This window comes from Hippoglossus stenolepis, chromosome 23 (assembly GCF_022539355.2).
Source record: "Hippoglossus stenolepis isolate QCI-W04-F060 chromosome 23, HSTE1.2, whole genome shotgun sequence".
NCBI lineage: Eukaryota > Metazoa > Chordata > Actinopteri > Pleuronectiformes > Pleuronectidae > Hippoglossus > Hippoglossus stenolepis.
The window spans coordinates 16,364,478-16,384,042 of record NC_061505.1 but is presented as its reverse complement, the minus strand read 5'-3'; the positions used below and the strand labels follow the sequence as shown (position 1 = coordinate 16,384,042).

Here is a 19,565-nt window from a genome sequence, read left to right as displayed (position 1 = left end):
AAACTCGAAATATAACAGTATATACTAAATAGACTGATTGATATGCATTTGAAAATATGCTTTTGATTTTCTTTATCCAGAGTGTTAGTTTGGCAGGTCACAATCATTTCAGACTTACAGTTGAATTCGTCATAAAGATGCTGCATAAAGATGAGGAAGATGAGGAGGCAATTCTTGGTCTTGATTCTGAGTCGGTAATCTCTGATGCTTAGGACCTAGACCTTGTTCCACAGGGTCAAGCTGGAGTTGTGGGTGTGTCCTGGAATCTAGCTCTCCTAAATGAGGAAGACTCCTTTGATGACATAGAACATGTCATAGAAGATTAAAGGAGCCTGTGAAAACACAGTTTCCTCTATACCAGGGTGTCAAACTCATTTTAGTTAAGGGGCCACATACTGCCCACTTTGACCTCACGTGGCCAGACCAGTAAAATCATAGCATAATAACGCATACATAACGACAATATTTCTCTATGTTTAAATCATTGGTGAAGGTTTTTGGATGATAAACCCTATTTTAAGGTCTTTCTACAATAAACTAGAAACATAAAGACCAAAAACTCAGACATCAGCCCACTGTTTATCTGCCTGGGCTCTCCTCTGCAGATTCCCTCGCTTCGTGATGCGTTTGACGTCAAACGCATCACAAAGTGAGCAGCGAGCGCTTCTGACTCCGGAGCAGACATCGCATTTACGCTGTTTTTGAAGCAATTACTGGAACAATTAAAAAAAATGACAAAACGTTTGTACTCATAAACCTCCATATTCTTAAGAGACGTTCTGATTCACAAGTGTAAATCGCTACTCTTACTCTTTACTTGTTTTACAGTCTATGGCATGCTCTTACTGATACAGTGACCCCAGTGGACTGATTAGGAATAGCAGCTACTTTTATAGAAATGCAATTTATGTCTTTCTGTAATTTTCACACTTAGCAAAGTCATCCGGCGGGCCGAGCTGGACCCCCTGGCGGGCTGGATCCGGCCCGCGGGCCGTATGTTTGACACCCCTGCTCTATACCATAAATTTCACAAGGCTGCTTTTGCACATCTGATGCATGTTGTATTACATAGAGTACAATGGTATGTAAGTACTAGTGAGAAAGAGAAATATGTACAATACTAACTAGCTGTTAGTTAGCTAGTTTCTTTTCTGGCTAGCTAACCATAGCTGGATCAAGAAAATAAAACTCGAAATATAACAGTATATACTAAATAGACTGATTGATATGCATTTGAAAATAAGCTTTTGATTTTCTTTATCCAGAGTGTTAGTTTGGCAGGTCACAATCATTTCAGACTTACAGCTGAATTCGTCATAACGATGCTGCATAAAGATGAGGAAGATGAGGAGGCAATTCTTGGTCTTGATTCTGAGTCGGTAATCTCTGATGCTTAGGACCTAGACCCCTTTCCACAGGGTCAAGCTGGAGTTGTGGGTGTGTCCTGGAATCTAGCTCTCCTAAATGAAGAAGACTCCTTTGATGACATAGAACATGTCATAGAAGATTAAAGGAGCCTGTGAAAACACAGTTTCCTCTATACCAGGGTGTCAAACTCATTTTAGTTAAGGGCCACATACTGCCCACTTTGACCTCAAGTGGGCCAGACCAGTAAAATCATAGCATAATAACGCATACACAACGACAATATTTCTCTATGTTTAAATCATTGGTGAAGGTTTTGGATGATAAACCCTATTTTAAGGTCTTTCTACAATAAACTAGAAACATAAAGACCAAAAACTCAGACATCAGCCCACTGTTTATCTGCCTGGGCTCTCCTCTGCAGATTCCCTCGCTTCGTGACGCGTTTGACGTCAAACGCATCACAAAGTGAGCAGCGAGCGCTTCTGACTCCGGAGCAGACATCGCATTTACGCTGTTTTTGAAGCAATTACTGGATCAATTAAAAAAAATGACAAAACGTTTGTACTCATAAACCTCCATATTCTTTAGAGACATTCTGATTCACAAGTGTAAATCGCTACTCTTACTCTTTACTTGTTTTACAGTCTATGGCATGTTCTTACTGATACAGTGCGACCCCAGTGGACTGATTAGGTATAGCAGCTACTTTTATAGAAATGCAATTTATGTCTTTCTGTAATTTTCACTTAGCAAAGTCATCCGGCGGACAGCTGGACCCCTGGCGGGCTGGATCCGGCCCGCGGGCCGTATGTTTGACACCCCTGCTCTATACCATAAATTTCACAAGGCTGCTTTTGCACATCTGATGCATGTTGTATTACATAGAGTACAATGGTATGTAAGTACTAGTGAGAAAGAGAAATATGTACAATACTAACTAGCTGTTAGTTAGCTAGTTTCTTTTCTGGCTAGCTAACCATAGCTGGATCAACAAAATAAAACTCGAAATATAACAGTATATACTAAATAGACTGATTGATATGCATTTGAAAATATGCTTTTGATTTTCTTTATCCAGAGTGTTAGTTTGGCAGGTCACAATCATTTCAGACTTACAGCTGAATTCGTAATAAAGATGCTGCATAAAGATGAGGAAGATGAGGAGGCAATTCTTGGTGTTGATTCTGAGTCGGTAATCTCTGATACTTAGGACCTAGACCTTGTTCCACAGGGTCAAGCTGGAGTTGTGGGTGTGTCCTGGAATCTAGCTCTCCTAAATGAAGAAGACTCCTTTGATGACATAGAACATGTCATAGAAGATTAAAGGAGCCTGTGAAAACACAGAGTTTCCTCTATACCATCAATTTCACAAGGCTGCTTTTGCACATCTGATGCATGTTGTATTACATAGAGTACAATGGAATGTAAGTACTAGTGAGAAAGAGAAATATGTACAATACTAACTAGATGTTAGTTAGCTAGTTTCTTTTCTGGCTAGCTAACCATAGCTGGATCAACAAAATAAAACTCGACATATAACAGTATATACTAAATAGACTGATTGATATGCATTTGAAAATATGCTTTTGATTTTCTTTATCCAGAGTGTTAGTTTGGCAGGTCACAATCATTTCAGACTTACAGTTGAATTCGTCATAAAGATGCTGCATAAAGATGAGGAAGATGAGGAGGCAATTCTTGGTCTTGATTCTGAGTCGGTAATCTCTGATGCTTAGGACCTAGACCTTGTTCCACAGGGTCAAGCTGGAGTTGTGGGTGTGTCCTGGAATCTAGCTCTCCTAAATGAGGAAGACTCCTTTGATGACATAGAACATGTCATAGAAGATTAAAGGAGCCTGTGAAAACACAGTTTCCTCTATACCAGGGGTGTCAAACTCATTTTAGTTAAGGGGCCACATACTGCCCACTTTGACCTCACGTGGGCCAGACCAGTAAAATCATAGCATAATAACGCATACATAACGACAATATTTCTCTATGTTTAAATCATTGGTGAAGGTTTTTGGATGATAAACCCTATTTTAAGGTCTTTCTACAATAAACTAGAAACATAAAGACCAAAAACTCAGACATCAGCCCACTGTTTATCTGCCTGGGCTCTCCTCTGCAGATTCCCTCGCTTCGTGATGCGTTTGACGTCAAACGCATCACAAAGTGAGCAGCGAGCGCTTCTGACTCCGGAGCAGACATCGCATTTACGCTGTTTTTGAAGCAATTACTGGAACAATTAAAAAAAATGACAAAACGTTTGTACTCATAAACCTCCATATTCTTAAGAGACGTTCTGATTCACAAGTGTAAATCGCTACTCTTACTCTTTACTTGTTTTACAGTCTATGGCATGCTCTTACTGATACAGTGCGACCCCCAGTGGACTGATTAGGAATAGCAGCTACTTTTATAGAAATGCAATTTATGTCTTTCTGTAATTTTCACACTTAGCAAAGTCATCCGGGGGCCGAGCTGGACCCTGGCGGGCTGGATCCGGCCCTTGGGCCTATGTTTGACACCCTGCTCTATACCATAAATTTCACAAGGCTGCTTTTGCACATCTGGCGCATGTTGTATTACATAGAGTACAATGGTATGTAAGTACTAGTGAGAAAGAGAAATATGTACAATACTAACTAGCTGTTAGTTAGCTAGTTTCTTTTCTGGCTAGCTAACCATAGCTGGATCAACAAAATAAAACTCGAAATATAACAGTATATACTAAATAGACTGATTGATATGCATTTGAAAATATGCTTTTGATTTTCTTTATCCAGAGTGTTAGTTTGGCAGGTCACAATCATTTCAGACTTACAGCTGAATTCGTCATAACGATGCTGCATAAAGATGAGGAAGATGAGGAGGCAATTCTTGGTCTTGATTCTGAGTCGGTAATCTCTGATGCTTAGGACCTAGACCCCTTTCCACAGGGTCAAGCTGGAGTTGTGGGTGTGTCCTGGAATCTAGCTCTCCTAAATGAAGAAGACTCCTTTGATGACATAGAACATGTCATAGAAGATTAAAGGAGCCTGTGAAAACACAGTTTCCTCTATACCAGGGGTGTCAAACTCATTTTAGTTAAGGGGCCACATACTGCCCACTTTGACCTCAAGTGGGCCAGACCAGTAAAATCATAGCATAATAACGCATACATAACGACAATATTTCTCTATGTTTAAATCATTGGTGAAGGTTTTTGGATGATAAACCCTATTTTAAGGTCTTTCTACAATAAACTAGAAACATAAAGACCAAAAACTCAGACATCAGCCCACTGTTTATCTGCCTGGGCTCTCCTCTGCAGATTCCCTCGCTTCGTGACGCGTTTGACGTCAAACGCATCACAAAGTGAGCAGCGAGCGCTTCTGACTCGGAGCAGACATCGCATTTACGCTGTTTTTGAAGCAATTACTGGATCAATTAAAAAAATGACCAAACGTTTGTACTCATAAACCTCCATATTCTTTAGAGACATTCTGATTCACAAGTGTAAATCGCTACTCTTACTCTTTACTTGTTTTACAGTCTATGGCATGTTCTTACTGATACAGTGCGACCCCAGTGGACTGATTAGGTATAGCAGCTACTTTTATAGAAATGCAATTTATGTCTTTCTGTAATTTTCACACTTAGCAAAGTCATCCGGCGGGCCGAGCTGGACCCCCTGGCGGGCTGGATCCGGCCCGCGGGCCGTATGTTTGACACCCCTGCTCTATACCATAAATTTCACAAGGCTGCTTTTGCACATCTGATGCATGTTGTATTACATAGAGTACAATGGTATGTAAGTACTAGTGAGAAAGAGAAATATGTACAATACTAACTAGCTGTTAGTTAGCTAGTTTCTTTTCTGGCTAGCTAACCATAGCTGGATCAACAAAATAAAACTCGAAATATAACAGTATATACTAAATAGACTGATTGATATGCATTTGAAAATATGCTTTTGATTTTCTTTATCCAGAGTGTTAGTTTGGCAGGTCACAATCATTTCAGACTTACAGCTGAATTCGTAATAAAGATGCTGCATAAAGATGAGGAAGATGAGGAGGCAATTCTTGGTGTTGATTCTGAGTCGGTAATCTCTGATACTTAGGACCTAGACCTTGTTCCACAGGGTCAAGCTGGAGTTGTGGGTGTGTCCTGGAATCTAGCTCTCCTAAATGAAGAAGACTCCTTTGATGACATAGAACATGTCATAGAAGATTAAAGGAGCCTGTGAAAACACAGAGTTTCCTCTATACCATCAATTTCACAAGGCTGCTTTTGCACATCTGATGCATGTTGTATTACATAGAGTACAATGGAATGTAAGTACTAGTGAGAAAGAGAAATATGTACAATACTAACTAGATGTTAGTTAGCTAGTTTCTTTTCTGGCTAGCTAACCATAGCTGGATCAACAAAATAAAACTCGACATATAACAGTATATACTAAATAGACTGATTGATATGCATTTGAAAATATGCTTTTGATTTTCTTTATCCAGAGTGTTAGTTTGGCAGGTCACAATCATTTCAGACTTACAGCTGAATTCGTCATAAAGATGCTGCATAAAGATGAGGAAGATGAGGAGGCAATTCTTGGTGTTGATTCTGAGTCGGTAATCTCTGATGCTTAGGACCTAGACCTTGTTCCACAGGGTCAAGCTGGAGTTGTGGGTGTGTCCTGGAATCTAGCTCTCCTAAATGAGGAAGACTCCTCTGATGACATAGAACATGTCATAGAAGATTAAAGGAGCCTGTGAAAACACAGTTTCCTCTATACCAGGGGTGTCAAACTCATTTTAGTTAAGGGCCACATACTGCCCACTTTGACCTCACGTGGGCCAGACCAGTAAAATCATAGCATAATAACGCATACATAACGACAATATTTCTCTATGTTTAAATCATTGGTGAAGGTTTTGGATGATAAACCCTATTTTAAGGTCTTTCTACAATAAACTAGAAACATAAAGACCAAAAACTCAGACATCAGCCCACTGTTTATCTGCCTGGGCTCTCCTCTGCAGATTCCTCGCTCGTGATGCGTTTGACGTCAAACGCATCACAAAGTGTGCAAGCGCTTCTGACTCAGCAGACATCGCATTTACGCTGTTTTTGAAGCAATTACTGGAACAATTAAAAAAATGACAAAACGTTTGTACTCATAAACCTCCATATTCTTAAGAGACATTCTGATTCACAAGTGTAAATCGCTACTCTTACTCTTTACTTGTTTTACAGTCTATGGCATGCTCTTACTGATACAGTGCGACCCCCAGTGGACTGATTAGGAATAGCAGCTACTTTTATAGAAATGCAATTTATGTCTTTCTGTAATTTTCACACTAGCAAAGTCATCCGGCGGGCCGAGCTGGACCCCCTGGCGGGCTGGATCCGGCCCGCGGGCCGTATGTTTGACACCCCTGCTCTATACCATAAATTTCACAAGGCTGCTTTTGCACATCTGATGCATGTTGTATTACATAGAGTACAATGGTATGTAAGTACTAGTGAGAAAGAGAAATATGTACAATACTAACTAGCTGTTAGTTAGCTAGTTTCTTTTCTGGCTAGCTAACCATAGCTGGATCAACAAAATAAAACTCGAAATATAACAGTATATACTAAATAGACTGATTGATATGCATTTGAAAATATGCTTTTGATTTTCTTTATCCAGAGTGTTAGTTTGGCAGGTCACAATCATTTCAGACTTACAGCTGAATTCGTCATAAAGATGCTGCATAAAGATGAGGAAGATGAGGAGGCAATTCTTGGTCTTGATTCTGAGTCGGTAATCTCTGATGCTTAGGACCTAGACCTTGTTCCACAGGGTCAAGCTGGAGTTGTGGGTGTGTCCTGGAATCTAGCTCTCCTAAATGAGGAAGACTCCTTTGATGACATAGAACATGTCATAGAAGATTAAAGGAGCCTGTGAAAACACAGAGTTTCCTCTATAGCATAAATTTCACAAGGCTGCTTTTGCACATCTGACGCATGTTGTATTACATAGAGTACAATGGAATGTAAGTACTAGTGAGAAAGAGAAATATGTACAATACTAACTAGATGTTAGTTAGCTAGTTTCTTTTCTGGCTAGCTAACCATAGCTGGATCAACAAAATAAAACTCGAAATATAACAGTATATACTAAATAGACTGATTGATATGCATTTGAAAATATGCTTTTGATTTTCTTTATCCAGAGTGTTAGTTTGGCAGGTCACAATCATTTCAGACTTACAGCTGAATTCGTCATAAAGATGCTGCATAAAGATGAGGAAGATGAGGAGGCAATTCTTGGTGTTGATTCTGAGTCGGTAATCTCTGATGCTTAGGACCTAGACCTTGTTCCACAGGGTCAAGCTGGAGTTGTGGGTGTGTCCTGGAATCTAGCTCTCCTAAATGAAGAAGACTCCTTTGATGACATAGGACATGTCATAGAAGATTAAAGGAGCCTGTGAAAACACAGAGTTTCCTCTATACCATAAATTTCACAAGGCTGCTTTTGCACATCTGATGCATGTTGTATTACATAGAGTACAATGGTATGTAAGTACTAGTGAGAAAGAGAAATATGTACAATACTAACTAGATGTTAGTTAGCTAGTTTCTTTTCTGGCTAGATAACCATAGCTGGATCAACAAAATAAAACTCGAAATATAACAGTACATACTATAGACTGATTGATATGCATTTGAAAATATCCTTTTGATTTTCTTTATCCAGAGTGTTAGTTTGGCAGGTCACAATCATTTCAGACTTACAGCTGAATTCGTCATAAAGATGCTGCATAAAGATGAGGAAGATGAGGAGGCAATTCTTGGTCTTGATTCTGAGTCGGTAATCTCTGATGCTTAGGACCTAGACCTTGTTCCACAGGGTCAAGCTGGAGTTGTGGGTGTGTCCTGGAATCTAGCTCTCCTAAATGAGGAAGGACTCCTTTGATGACATAGAACATGTCATAGAAGATTAAAGGAGCCTGTGAAAACACAGTTTCCTCTATACCAGGGTGTCAAACTCATTTTAGTTAAGGGGCCACATACTGCCCACTTTGACCTCACGTGGGCCAGACCAGTAAAATCATAGCATAATAACGCATACATAACGACAATATTTCTCTATGTTTAAATCATTGGTGAAGGTTTTGGATGATAAACCCTATTTTAAGGTCTTTCTACAATAAACTAGAAACATAAAGACCAAAAACTCAGACATCAGCCCACTGTTTATCTGCCTGGGCTCTCCTCTGCAGATTCCACGCCGTGATGCGTTTGACGTCAAACGCATCACAAAGTGAGCAGCGGCGCTTCTGACTCGGAGCAGACATCGCATTTACGCTGTTTTTGAAGCAATTACTGGAACAATTAAAAAATGACAAAACGTTTGTACTCATAAACCTCCATATTCTTAAGAGACGTTCTGATTCACAAGTGTAAATCGCTTCTCTTACTCTTTACTTGTTTTACAGTCTATGGCATGCTCTTACTGATACAGTGCGACCCCAGTGGACTGATTAGGAATAGCAGCTACTTTTATAGAAATGCAATTTATGTCTTTCTGTAATTTTCACATAGCAAAGTCATCCGGCGGGCCGAGCTGGACCCCTGGCGGGCTGGATCCGGCCCGCGGGCCGTATGTTTGCCTCCCTGCTCTATACCATAAATTTCACAAGGCTGCTTTTGCACATCTGATGCATGTTGTATTACATAGAGTACAATGGTATGTAAGTACTAGTGAGAAAGAGAAATATGTACAATACTAACTAGCTGTTAGTTAGCTAGTTTCTTTTCTGGCTAGCTAACCATAGCTGGATCAACAAAATAAAACTCGAAATATAACAGTATATACTAAATAGACTGATTGATATGCATTTGAAAATATGCTTTTGATTTTCTTTATCCAGAGTGTTAGTTTGGCAGGTCACAATCATTTCAGACTTACAGTTGAATTCGTCATAAAGATGCTGCATAAAGATGAGGAAGATGAGGAGGCAATTCTTGGTGTTGATTCTGAGTCGGTAATCTCTAATGCTTAGGACCTAGACCTTGTTCCACAGGGTCAAGCTGGAGTTGTGGGTGTGTCCTGGAATCTAGCTCTCCTAAATGAGGAAGACTCCTTTGATGACAAAGAACATGTCATAGAAGATTAAAGGAGCCTGTGAAAACACAGAGTTTCCTCTATACCATAAATTTCACAAGGCTGCCTTTGCACATCTGATGCATGTTGTATTACATAGAGTATAATGGTATGTAAGTACGAGTGAGAAAGAGAAATATGTACAATACTAACTAGCTGTTAGTTAGCTAGTTTCTTTTCTGGCTAGCTAACCATAGCTGGATCAACAAAATAAAACTCGAAATATAACAGTATATACTAAATAGAGTGATTGATATGCATTTGAAAACATGCTTTTGATTTTCTTTATCCAGAGTGTTAGTTTGGCAGGTCACAATCATTTCAGACTTACAGTTGAATTCGTCATAAAGATGCTGCATAAAGATGAGGAAGATGAGGAGGCAATTCTTGGTGTTGATTCTGAGTCGGTAATCTCTGATGCTTAGGACCTAGACCTTGTTCCACAGGGTCAAGCTGGAGTTGTGGGTGTGTCCTGGAATCTAGCTCTCCTAAATGAAGAAGACTCCTTTGATGACATAGAACATGTCATAGAAGATTAAAGGAGCCTGTGAAAACACAGAGTTTCCTCTATACCATAAATTTCACAAGGCTGCTTTTGCACATCTAACATGTTGTATTACATAAAGTACAATGGTATGTAAGTACTAGTGAGAAAGAGAAATATGTACAATACTAACTAGCTGTTAGTTAGCTAGTTTCTTTTCTGGCTAGCTAACCATAGCTGGATCAACAAAATAAAACTCGAAATATAACAGTATATACTAAATAGACTGATTGATATGCATTTGAAAATATGCTTTTGATTTTCTTTATCCAGAGTGTTAGTTTGGCGAGTCACAATCATTTCAGACTTACAGCTGAATTCGTCATAAAGATGCTGCATAAAGATGAGGAAGATGAGGAGGCAATTCTTGGTGTTGATTCTGAGTCGGTAATCTCTGATGCTTAGGACCTAGACCTTCTTCCACAGGGTCAAGCTGGAGTTGTGGGTGTGTCCTGGAATCTAGCTCTCCTAAATGAAGAAGACTCCTTTGATGACATAGAACATGTCATAGAAGATTAAAGGAGCCTGTGAAAACAGAGTTTCCTCTATACCAGGGTGTCAAACTCATTTTAGTTAAGGGGCCACATACTGCCCACTTTGACCTCAAGTGGGCCAGACCAGTAAAATCATAGCATAATAACGCATACATAACGACAATATTTCTCTATGTTTAAATCATTGGTGAAGGTTTTGGATGATAAACCCTATTTTAAGGTCTTTCTACAATAAACTAGAAACATGAAGACCAAAAACTCAGACATCAGCCCACTGTTTATCTGCCTGGGCTCTCCTCTGCAGATTCCCTCGCTTCGTGGCGCGTTTGACGTCAAACGCATCACAAAGTGAGCAGCGAGCGCTTCTGACTCCGGAGCAGACATCGCATTTACGCTGTTTTTGAAGCAATTACTGGATCAATTAAAAAAAATGACAAAACGTTTGTACTCATAAACCTCCATATTCTTAAGAGACATTCTGATTCACAAGTGTAAATCGCTACTCTTACTCTTTACTTGTTTTACAGTCTATGGCATGCTCTTACTGATACAGTGCGACCCCCAGTGGACTGATTAGGAATAGCAGCTACTTTTATAGAAATGCAATTTATGTCTTTCTGTAATTTTCACACTTAGCAAAGTCATCCGGCGGGCCGAGCTGGACCCCCTGGCGGGCTGGATCCGGCCCGCGGGCCGTATGTTTGACACCCCTGCTCTATACCATAAATTTCACAAGGCTGCTTTTGCACATCTGATGCATGTTGTATTACATAGAGTACAATGGTATGTAAGTACTAGTGAGAAAGAGAAATATGTACAATACTAACTAGCTGTTAGTTAGCAAGTTTCATTTCTGGCTAGCTAACCATAGCTGGATCAACAAAATAAAACTCGAAATATAACAGTATATCCTAAATAGACTGATTGATATACATTTGAAAATATGCTTTTGATTTTCTTTATCCAGAGTGTTAGTTTGGCAGGTCACAATCATTTCAGACTTACAGTTGAATTCGTCATAAAGATGCTGCATAAAGATGAGGAAGATGAGGAGGCAATTCTTGGTCTTGATTCTGAGTCGGTAATCTCTGATGCTTAGGACCTAGACCTTGTTCCACAGGGTCAAGCTGGAGTTGTGGGTGTGTCCTGGAATCTAGCTCTCCTAAATGAAGAAGACTCCTTTGATGACATAGAACATGTCATAGAAGATTAAAGGAGCCTGTGAAAACACAGAGTTTCCTCTATACCATAAATTTCACAAGGCTGCTTTTGCACATCTGATGCATGTTGTATTACATAGAGTACAATGGTATGTAAGTACTAGTGAGAAAGAGAAATATGTACAATACTAACTAGCTGTTAGTTAGCTAGTTTCTTTTCTGGCTAGCTAACCATAGCTGGATCAACAAAATAAAACTTGAAATATAACAGTATATACTAAATAGACTGATTGATATGCATTTGAAAATATGCTTTTGATTTTCTTTATCCAGAGTGTTAGTTTGGCAGGTCACAATCATTTCAGACTTACAGTTGAATTCGTCATAAAGATGCTGCATAAAGATGAGGAAGATGAGGAGGCAATTCTTGGTCTTGACTCTGAGTCGGTAATCTCTGATGCTTAGGACCTAGACCTTGTTCCACAGGGTCAAGCTGGAGTTGTGGGTGTGTCCTGTAATCTAGCTCTCCTAAATGAGGAAGACTCCTTTGATGACATAGTACATGTCATAGAACATAGAACATGTCATAGAACATGTCATAGAAGATTAAAGGAGCCTGTGAAAACACAGAGTTTCCTCTATGATCCACAGCTGCTCAATGATCAGAAGGCAAGCCCCGACATTTATATTCGACTGGAAACGAGGTCATTTACACCATGTTTTAAGCCTGAATGTCCGCTGATATCTTCCATGAGGTGCATTCAGGGCGTTAAATAATGCTTACGTCCGCTAGCTTTGCCACTTCCTGAATTTAACATTTGTACAGTGATTCAGAGATTTTGAAATATCGACATATACTGTATATCGTGTATCGCGATATAGCCTAAAAAATATATAGCGCCTGTATAGCGCCCCTACGTGCACCGTCAAAGGACGCTTCACGCGCGCACCTGGGACTTGTAGTTCTCACGCCAGGAGACTCTCCCTGATCATAGCGGCACTCGAAAGCACATTGACAACAACTCCCACAATGCAACGTTCCGCTACCTTATTATTCGTCGAATCCGTCTCAGTTAGCAGCTCGCCCCTGAGCTTCACTGTCTTGAGTTTAACTTTATACATATATTTATTTGCCCTGATCACAGTAACGAGGAAGATGATGAGTTTCTCCTCATCTACAAATGATGAATGTAAATTTATATACAGGTAAATTCAAAAATAAAAATATATTCACAAATGAAAAAAAATGTAAATTCCTTGTGTTCGTGAAGGAGATGGAAAAAATATATATTTCAACAATTTCTTCTTTAGAAAACAAAAAAGCAGCCAAAACTATTTTTTGTATCTATTATGATAATATCATTTGTTTGTCTTTATATAAATGTTGTTTTGCCTGTTTGTCTATTTTTAAAAATCCAATAACTTTGATTGATACTAAATTTGATTGATCTTGCATTGAAAATATAATAGGATTCTATAGTCCACATATTTTGTATGTTTGTACATTGGTAAATAAAGTGAAAAACGCCACACCTGCCCAACCAGTCACCAGGTGTCAACTGGTAAGATAAAGTACAAGAAATATCTATTTTATCTAAGTGTGAAACCTTTATCAAATGACCACTCTGCTTTTCTTGACATAACTATAACCTTTATTTACATGATGGAAATGAAAAAGAGAAAATCGTATGCACCTCTTCACAAAGAAAAGACTGAAGAGTTGGCTATAAATTCAGACATTTACAGTAAAATAAGAGTTGTTTCCCATCAAGTTTGCACACCTTATGAGCTAAAGAGTACAGCTGTGAACAATCTCTAAAAGAGCTTATATGAAATGTGCAAGTATTATACATTTCTTAGTTGTAGTGACAAAGCACTCATATAAGCAGTATGACCAATTTAGTAATAAACCTAAATTAAACAAAACACCATGTGCCTTCCTGAAAATCATTCGCAGCTTTTCAGGAAGGCACATGGTGCACACTACCACATGGCTACACAACCTCCATGCTTGGAGATGCGTTCCTGTTTTTAAGTGTACGAGATAAGGACGTCTTCACCTGAGCCACCAGTGTCCAGCTTCAACATCTCAGGCATTTTAAATCGAAATTTGCAATGTGACTTAATCATAATTTAAGGCTTAGTTTGTATTATGGATAATTAGCAAAGCCTGTGGACAGGGAGGGAAAAGAACAAACCATGAGCTCAGGGACAAAGTAATTCAAAGCTATCGACTCTGTAAGGAATAAAAGGGTACAATAATTTTGGTACGGCACCACTGGTGATTCACCCCAATAGCTGTGTTGGATTCAAATGACAACTGAGTTTGGAAATTTGTTTGGAACTTGATTAACAATCCAAAACTGCCACAGAACCTCACGCAGCTCTCATCCTGAGTACTTCTGTCTCAGATGCTTTAATCTCTACCACCTTGAGACGAGAATGATGTATTTCACCAACACAAATTCTGTGAACTCGTGCCCCCTGCATTCCCAGTCCAAAATGTATATATTCCAAAAGTACAGTATACATTATAAAATGCTTGTTATTTCAATACAAAAGAGGATATATAAGGGTATTTATTTATCTGGTGTGATGCATTGACTAGAAAATGAAGGTGCAGGATATGGTACTAACTGAAAATAGATGGTTGCGTACATCTTCTGTTGGTTTCATAAGCTGCTTGGGTATTCTGCTCAATACCTTTAGCCTTTAGTGCGTAAGTCAAACAACCCTCTAAATTCCCCAGTGAGGTATTGATTCTTTTATCAGATTAGCTGGAGATGTAAGTGGTCTTTTGGACACTAGGGTCCTTTGCGTGGTTATCAGATTGGCAGAACAGAGCAGTAATCTTGCCCATTTATGAGAAACCACCCGGTCTGGTGAATATTCATGATGAAACAGAGAGACAAAAAAAGGGACAGGGACAGTAAAGAGAGACAATCACAATTCCATTGCTTTGGTTTGACTTGGCCCATTCATCATCCCTCTAGCCTTCCTGTCCAAAGTCGTCTGTGAATTTTTTCAGTTTGTCCAGATCGTTGACTGTTGGCTTTGTGCTGGTCAGAGACCTCTGCATGTCGGACTGAAAGAGGAAGACATGATATGGTAATAAAGTAGTGGCTCTAATATGCAACTAGGGCTATGTTGTAGCACTAACGGGCCCGAGCACAGGCATTTTCAAGCCTGTTGCGGTCAGTGGAGAGAGCGATCGTTGAACAAGCGCACGTCTCCACGTTGCATGGCGTTGCGCACTGCGGCAAGGATAAGCTTCTCACAGTAAAAATGTGGAATATGGCCAAAATGGCCACTAAATGTAAAATGGCGGGCTTCCTGTTGCTTTTTTCCAATTGCACCTCTGACCTTTTTTGTTTGTCTGGTCATGATACACCTGGGCTACGATTTTTGTGAAGATCGGTGAAAGCTAACACAGGGGCTTTTCCTTAGATGGCGCTGTTGAGCCATTTTTCCACGCCCATTTCAAATTACTCCAGAATACCATTACTTTTTGGGGTTTTGAATTCCCTGCAAACTTTGGTAACAATTTGAGCATGTCTAGGCCCTGAAAAAGCCCCAAAAGGGAAATACAAATCCTTTGAAATACAATAGGGCCTCCCACCGGAGGTGCTCGGGCCCTAATAAGAATAATCCTTCCAATTTCAATAGGGCCTCCCACCGTAGGTGCTCGGGCCCTAATAATAATAATAATAAAAATCCTTTCAATTTCAATAGGGCCTCCCACCGTAGGTGCTCGGGCCCTAATAATAATAATCATTTCAATTTCAATAGGGCCTCCCACCGTAGGTGCTCGGGCCCTAATAATAATAATAATAATAATAATAATAATAATAATCTTTTCAATTTCAATAGGGCCTCCCACCGGAGGTGCTCGGGCCCTAATAATACTTTCAATTTCAATAGGGCCTCCCACCTTCGGTGATCGGGCCCTAATAATCCTTTCAATTTCAATAGGGCCTCCACCGTAGGTGCTCGGGCCCTAACTAGGGCTACGTTGTAGCACTAACGGGCCCGAGCACAGGCAATTTGAAGCATGTTGCGGTTAGTGGAGAGAGCGATCAATGACCAAGCGCACGTCTCCGCGTTGCATGCGTTTTGCGCACTGCGGCAAGGAGTAACGCTTCACTTCCTGCGTCCGTCACGCGATGTCGATCCTTGCCTGCTAATTGCTCATTACGGTCCACGCTATCAATTGCACATCACACTGTGAAAATTTTATGTAAATCGAATGATAGTTGTAAAACAAAGCTTACTTCCTGTTGCCAGTAGGTGGCGCCATCACTATTATTACATACAGACTAATAGATCTGTTCAAGTACGGGCTCTGATGTAGCGTGAGCAATTTTGTGTCAATTGGACAATGTTACAACAACTTCATTTTCACACTGATCAGTAGGTGGCGCTATGACCCTGCACTAATATTAATATATGGAGCTGTTCAGGTCAAGATTGTGGTCATAGGTCAGTAGTTCGGGGCCGGTTGGATAATGCAGAGTGGATTTACAAAGTACTTCCTGTTTCATGGCGAATCAGTAGGTGGCGCTATGACCCTGAGGAAATATTGACACATAGAGCTGTTCAGGCTTGGACTCTGATCATGAGACAGAAGTTTGGCGGTGATAGGACAATGCACAGTGGAGTTATGACAACATCGTGTCCTTTGGCGAAGGATGAACCTTCGCCGCACCTCAATGTTTACACGGTTTGAGGAAAATGTCACAATTCTGACCATGATCCAATGACTTGACTGAGGTCTTATGAGCTGTATATTATAAAGCAGCCAGGAGCAGTGCATCAAAGTATAAAACAAGTCACTTCCTGTAGCCAGCAGGTGGCGCTGTGATTTTAAGCCATGATTTCTGTGTAGATGTCATCAGGCCGGGACTCTTGTCTTACATGTCTAGTTTGGATTCGATTGGACCACGTATGTCTAAGATACAGAACCTTGTGTTTTGATGGCGTGTAATCAAAGTTTGACACCACGCCACGGTCACACGGTGTGACGAAAAGTTGAAATTCGAGGAAGTGTAGATCTCCATCTTGTTGTGATGACACTCATCTCAATTTGAAGTTGATCTGATGAAAGCTCTACGACAAGTTTGTCAAGTAAAAATGTGGAATATGGCCAAAATGGCCACTAAATCCAAAATGGCGGGCTTCCTGTTGCTTTTTTCCAATTGCACCTCTGACCTTTTTTGTTTGTCTTGTCATGATACACCTGGGCTACGAGTTTTGTGAAGATCGGTGAAAGCTAACTGAGGGGCTTTTCCTTAGATGACGCTGTTGAGCCATTTTTCCACGCCCATTTCAAATTACTCCAGAATACAACAACTTTTTGGGGTTTTGAATTCCCTGCAAACTTTGGTAACAATTTTAGCATGTCTAGGCCCTGAAAAAGCCCCAAAAGGGAAATACAAATCCTTCGAAATACAATAGGGCCTCCCACCGGAGGTGCTCGGGCCCTAATAATCCTTTCAATTTCAATAGGGCCTCTCACCTTCGGTGCTCGGGCCCTAATTACTTACATGTTCTTCTATTTTCTTTTTGACTTAAAATACCTTCATCAGCACACATAAGTAGCTTCATTAAATATATGTATTGAAATAGTGACCAGCAGAGGTCGCTACGTGTTACCAAATTCCTCATATCTCCAAACATGACCAGCTAATTATAACTTTTAATGGACATTTTCCTTCTTGGTAAACCGTGACATTAGGTCATAGTGGACAAATCAACTGGCCACGGCAGTATTGATCATCATATTTGCAAGGGGCAGGCTTTTTAGGCTATTTATTTAATCATTAAAATTAAAATGATAATGTTGGATTGCTTTGGAAATGAATACAATAAAAATATCTATGTAACAATAATGTTTCACTGCTCATTAGAAAACACATGAGGTACAGAAACATAAAGTAAACAGAACACTTGGTTATATTGTAGTGTTGGTTCTCTGAGTGAAGAGACTACCTCTCCACTCTATTACATATTCTATATGTATGGGGAATGATCCCCCTGCTCTCAAGGTGTGTAGACATTTCTTTTATAAACACCAGCTTGCCCGGCCACGCCCTGCAGTTCACCTATAAAACACCTGTGTTGGCGTGAAATCCATTGATAGTTTGATTGACACATGTCTCTGAGAGGCCTTAGAATGGGAGAGGTTACAACGTAACCGAGCATCCTCTGTTGTATCGAGATTATCTCTAAAACATTTTCCATATGTAAGGGGCAACTCTTTTAGACACCTTGCAAAGAGACGATACATCCCACAAGCCGGAATTTGACTAATGCACAATTTACAAATGCACACTATTTTCATACCAACCAGGTCAAAGCCCCACAGTACACAAAGGCCAAGCCAGAGAGGCAGGAGGGCTGCAGAGGTTAGTCTTCAAGATGCAACACTGAGCAAAGGAAACAAATATTGGCCCTGCAAGATGCAGAGGTCAAAGTAAACAGGATGGCCACTCTGTCCAGCTTGTGAACACTACAATGACACTCAGTAGAGTGCAAACCTCCACCAAGGCCTATCTGTCCCCATACATTTATCTAAATTGCACCAAATTGCACACATTCATAAATATCAGTCCCCAAAACATGTCTGTTTTTCATCAAGATCCATGAATCATTTCCCTCAGAAATGAATTGAATTGTTGCAAAACGCCCTATCTCACGTTCTATTTCTAATTCAATTCAAATTCAATTCAATTCAATTTATTTGTATTTGTACTGCGCCAAATCACAACATGTGCTCACTATGTAAAGAGCCTCCAGATAATGTATGCTGTGATATGGACCTATACAAATATAATTAAATTGAATTTAACTTTATATTATCTCTTGGCATTTTACATAGGAAGACTGAGACCTTATAACATTGTAGCTAAACCCAACAGCTCCCACTATGAGCAGCACTGACGACTGTGGAGAAAAAAAACTCCCTCATTAACTGGAAGAAACCTCTAGAACCAGACTGAGTGTGGGCAACATCTGCCTCGACAGGTTGGGTGAGAGGAGAAAAATGGTGGAAGGGCGGAGAGGTTGGTGGAAAAGAGGAGAGAGGCGGAGGAGACGGCGGAGGAGACAGACCTTCTTTCTCTCCTCGTTCTTGAAGTGAAGCTGCAGGACTCCTCTGGACCTGAATGACCCGGCTGTGAAAGCAGACATTCTGAAATCAGCAAGTTTCCAAAATCCACCCTGAAACACCTTCATAGACCCAGGACAGATGTAATACAGAGTTTGATGACATCAAATAACCCTGAGGAGATGATTGAATACAAAGAGCTAAACACTTCTCTGCGCTCCCTCTGGATCAGTCACACAACCACAACCCCATAGAGACTGTCTGTCCACCGTCCCATTAAATTATGTAAATCAAACAATAACAGAGGGAGAATTCTACACAAAAATCGAATACAAATTAACACAAACTCTGCAACAACAGGTTTGCACTCTACTGAGTGTCATTGTAGTGTTCACAAGCTGGCCAGAGTGGCCATCCTGTTTTCTTTGACCTCTGCATCTTGCAGGGCCAATATTTGTTTCCTTTGCTCAGTGTTGCATCTTGAAGACTAACCTCTGCAGCCCTCCTGCCTCTCTGGCTTGGCCTTTGTGTACTGTGGGGCTTTGACCTGGTTGGTATGAAAATAGTGTGCATTTGTAAATTGTGCATTTGTCAAATACCGGCTGGTGGGATGTATCGTCTCTTTGCAAGGTGTCTAAAAGAGTTACCCCTTACATATGGAAAATGTTTTAGAGATAATCTAGATACAACAGAGGATGCTCGGTTACGTTGTAACCTTGGTTCTCTGAGTGAAGAGACATGGCCTCTCAGAGAC

The 19,565-nt window shown here is 40.2% G+C and overlaps 1 protein-coding gene across 1 annotated transcript in view; it reads right to left on the bottom strand.

The window, feature by feature from the left end:
* Positions 1 to 14,785, bottom strand: part of LOC118124910 (vacuolar protein sorting-associated protein 4B) — a 48,644-nt gene extending 33,859 nt beyond the window's left edge. Inside the window, exon 1 of the mRNA XM_047339001.1 lies at positions 14,701 to 14,785. Coding sequence (XP_047194957.1) covers positions 14,701 to 14,785 — 85 coding nt within the window. The remainder of the gene's footprint in view (positions 1 to 14,700) is intronic.
* Between the last annotated feature and the right edge of the window lie 4,780 nt (positions 14,786 to 19,565).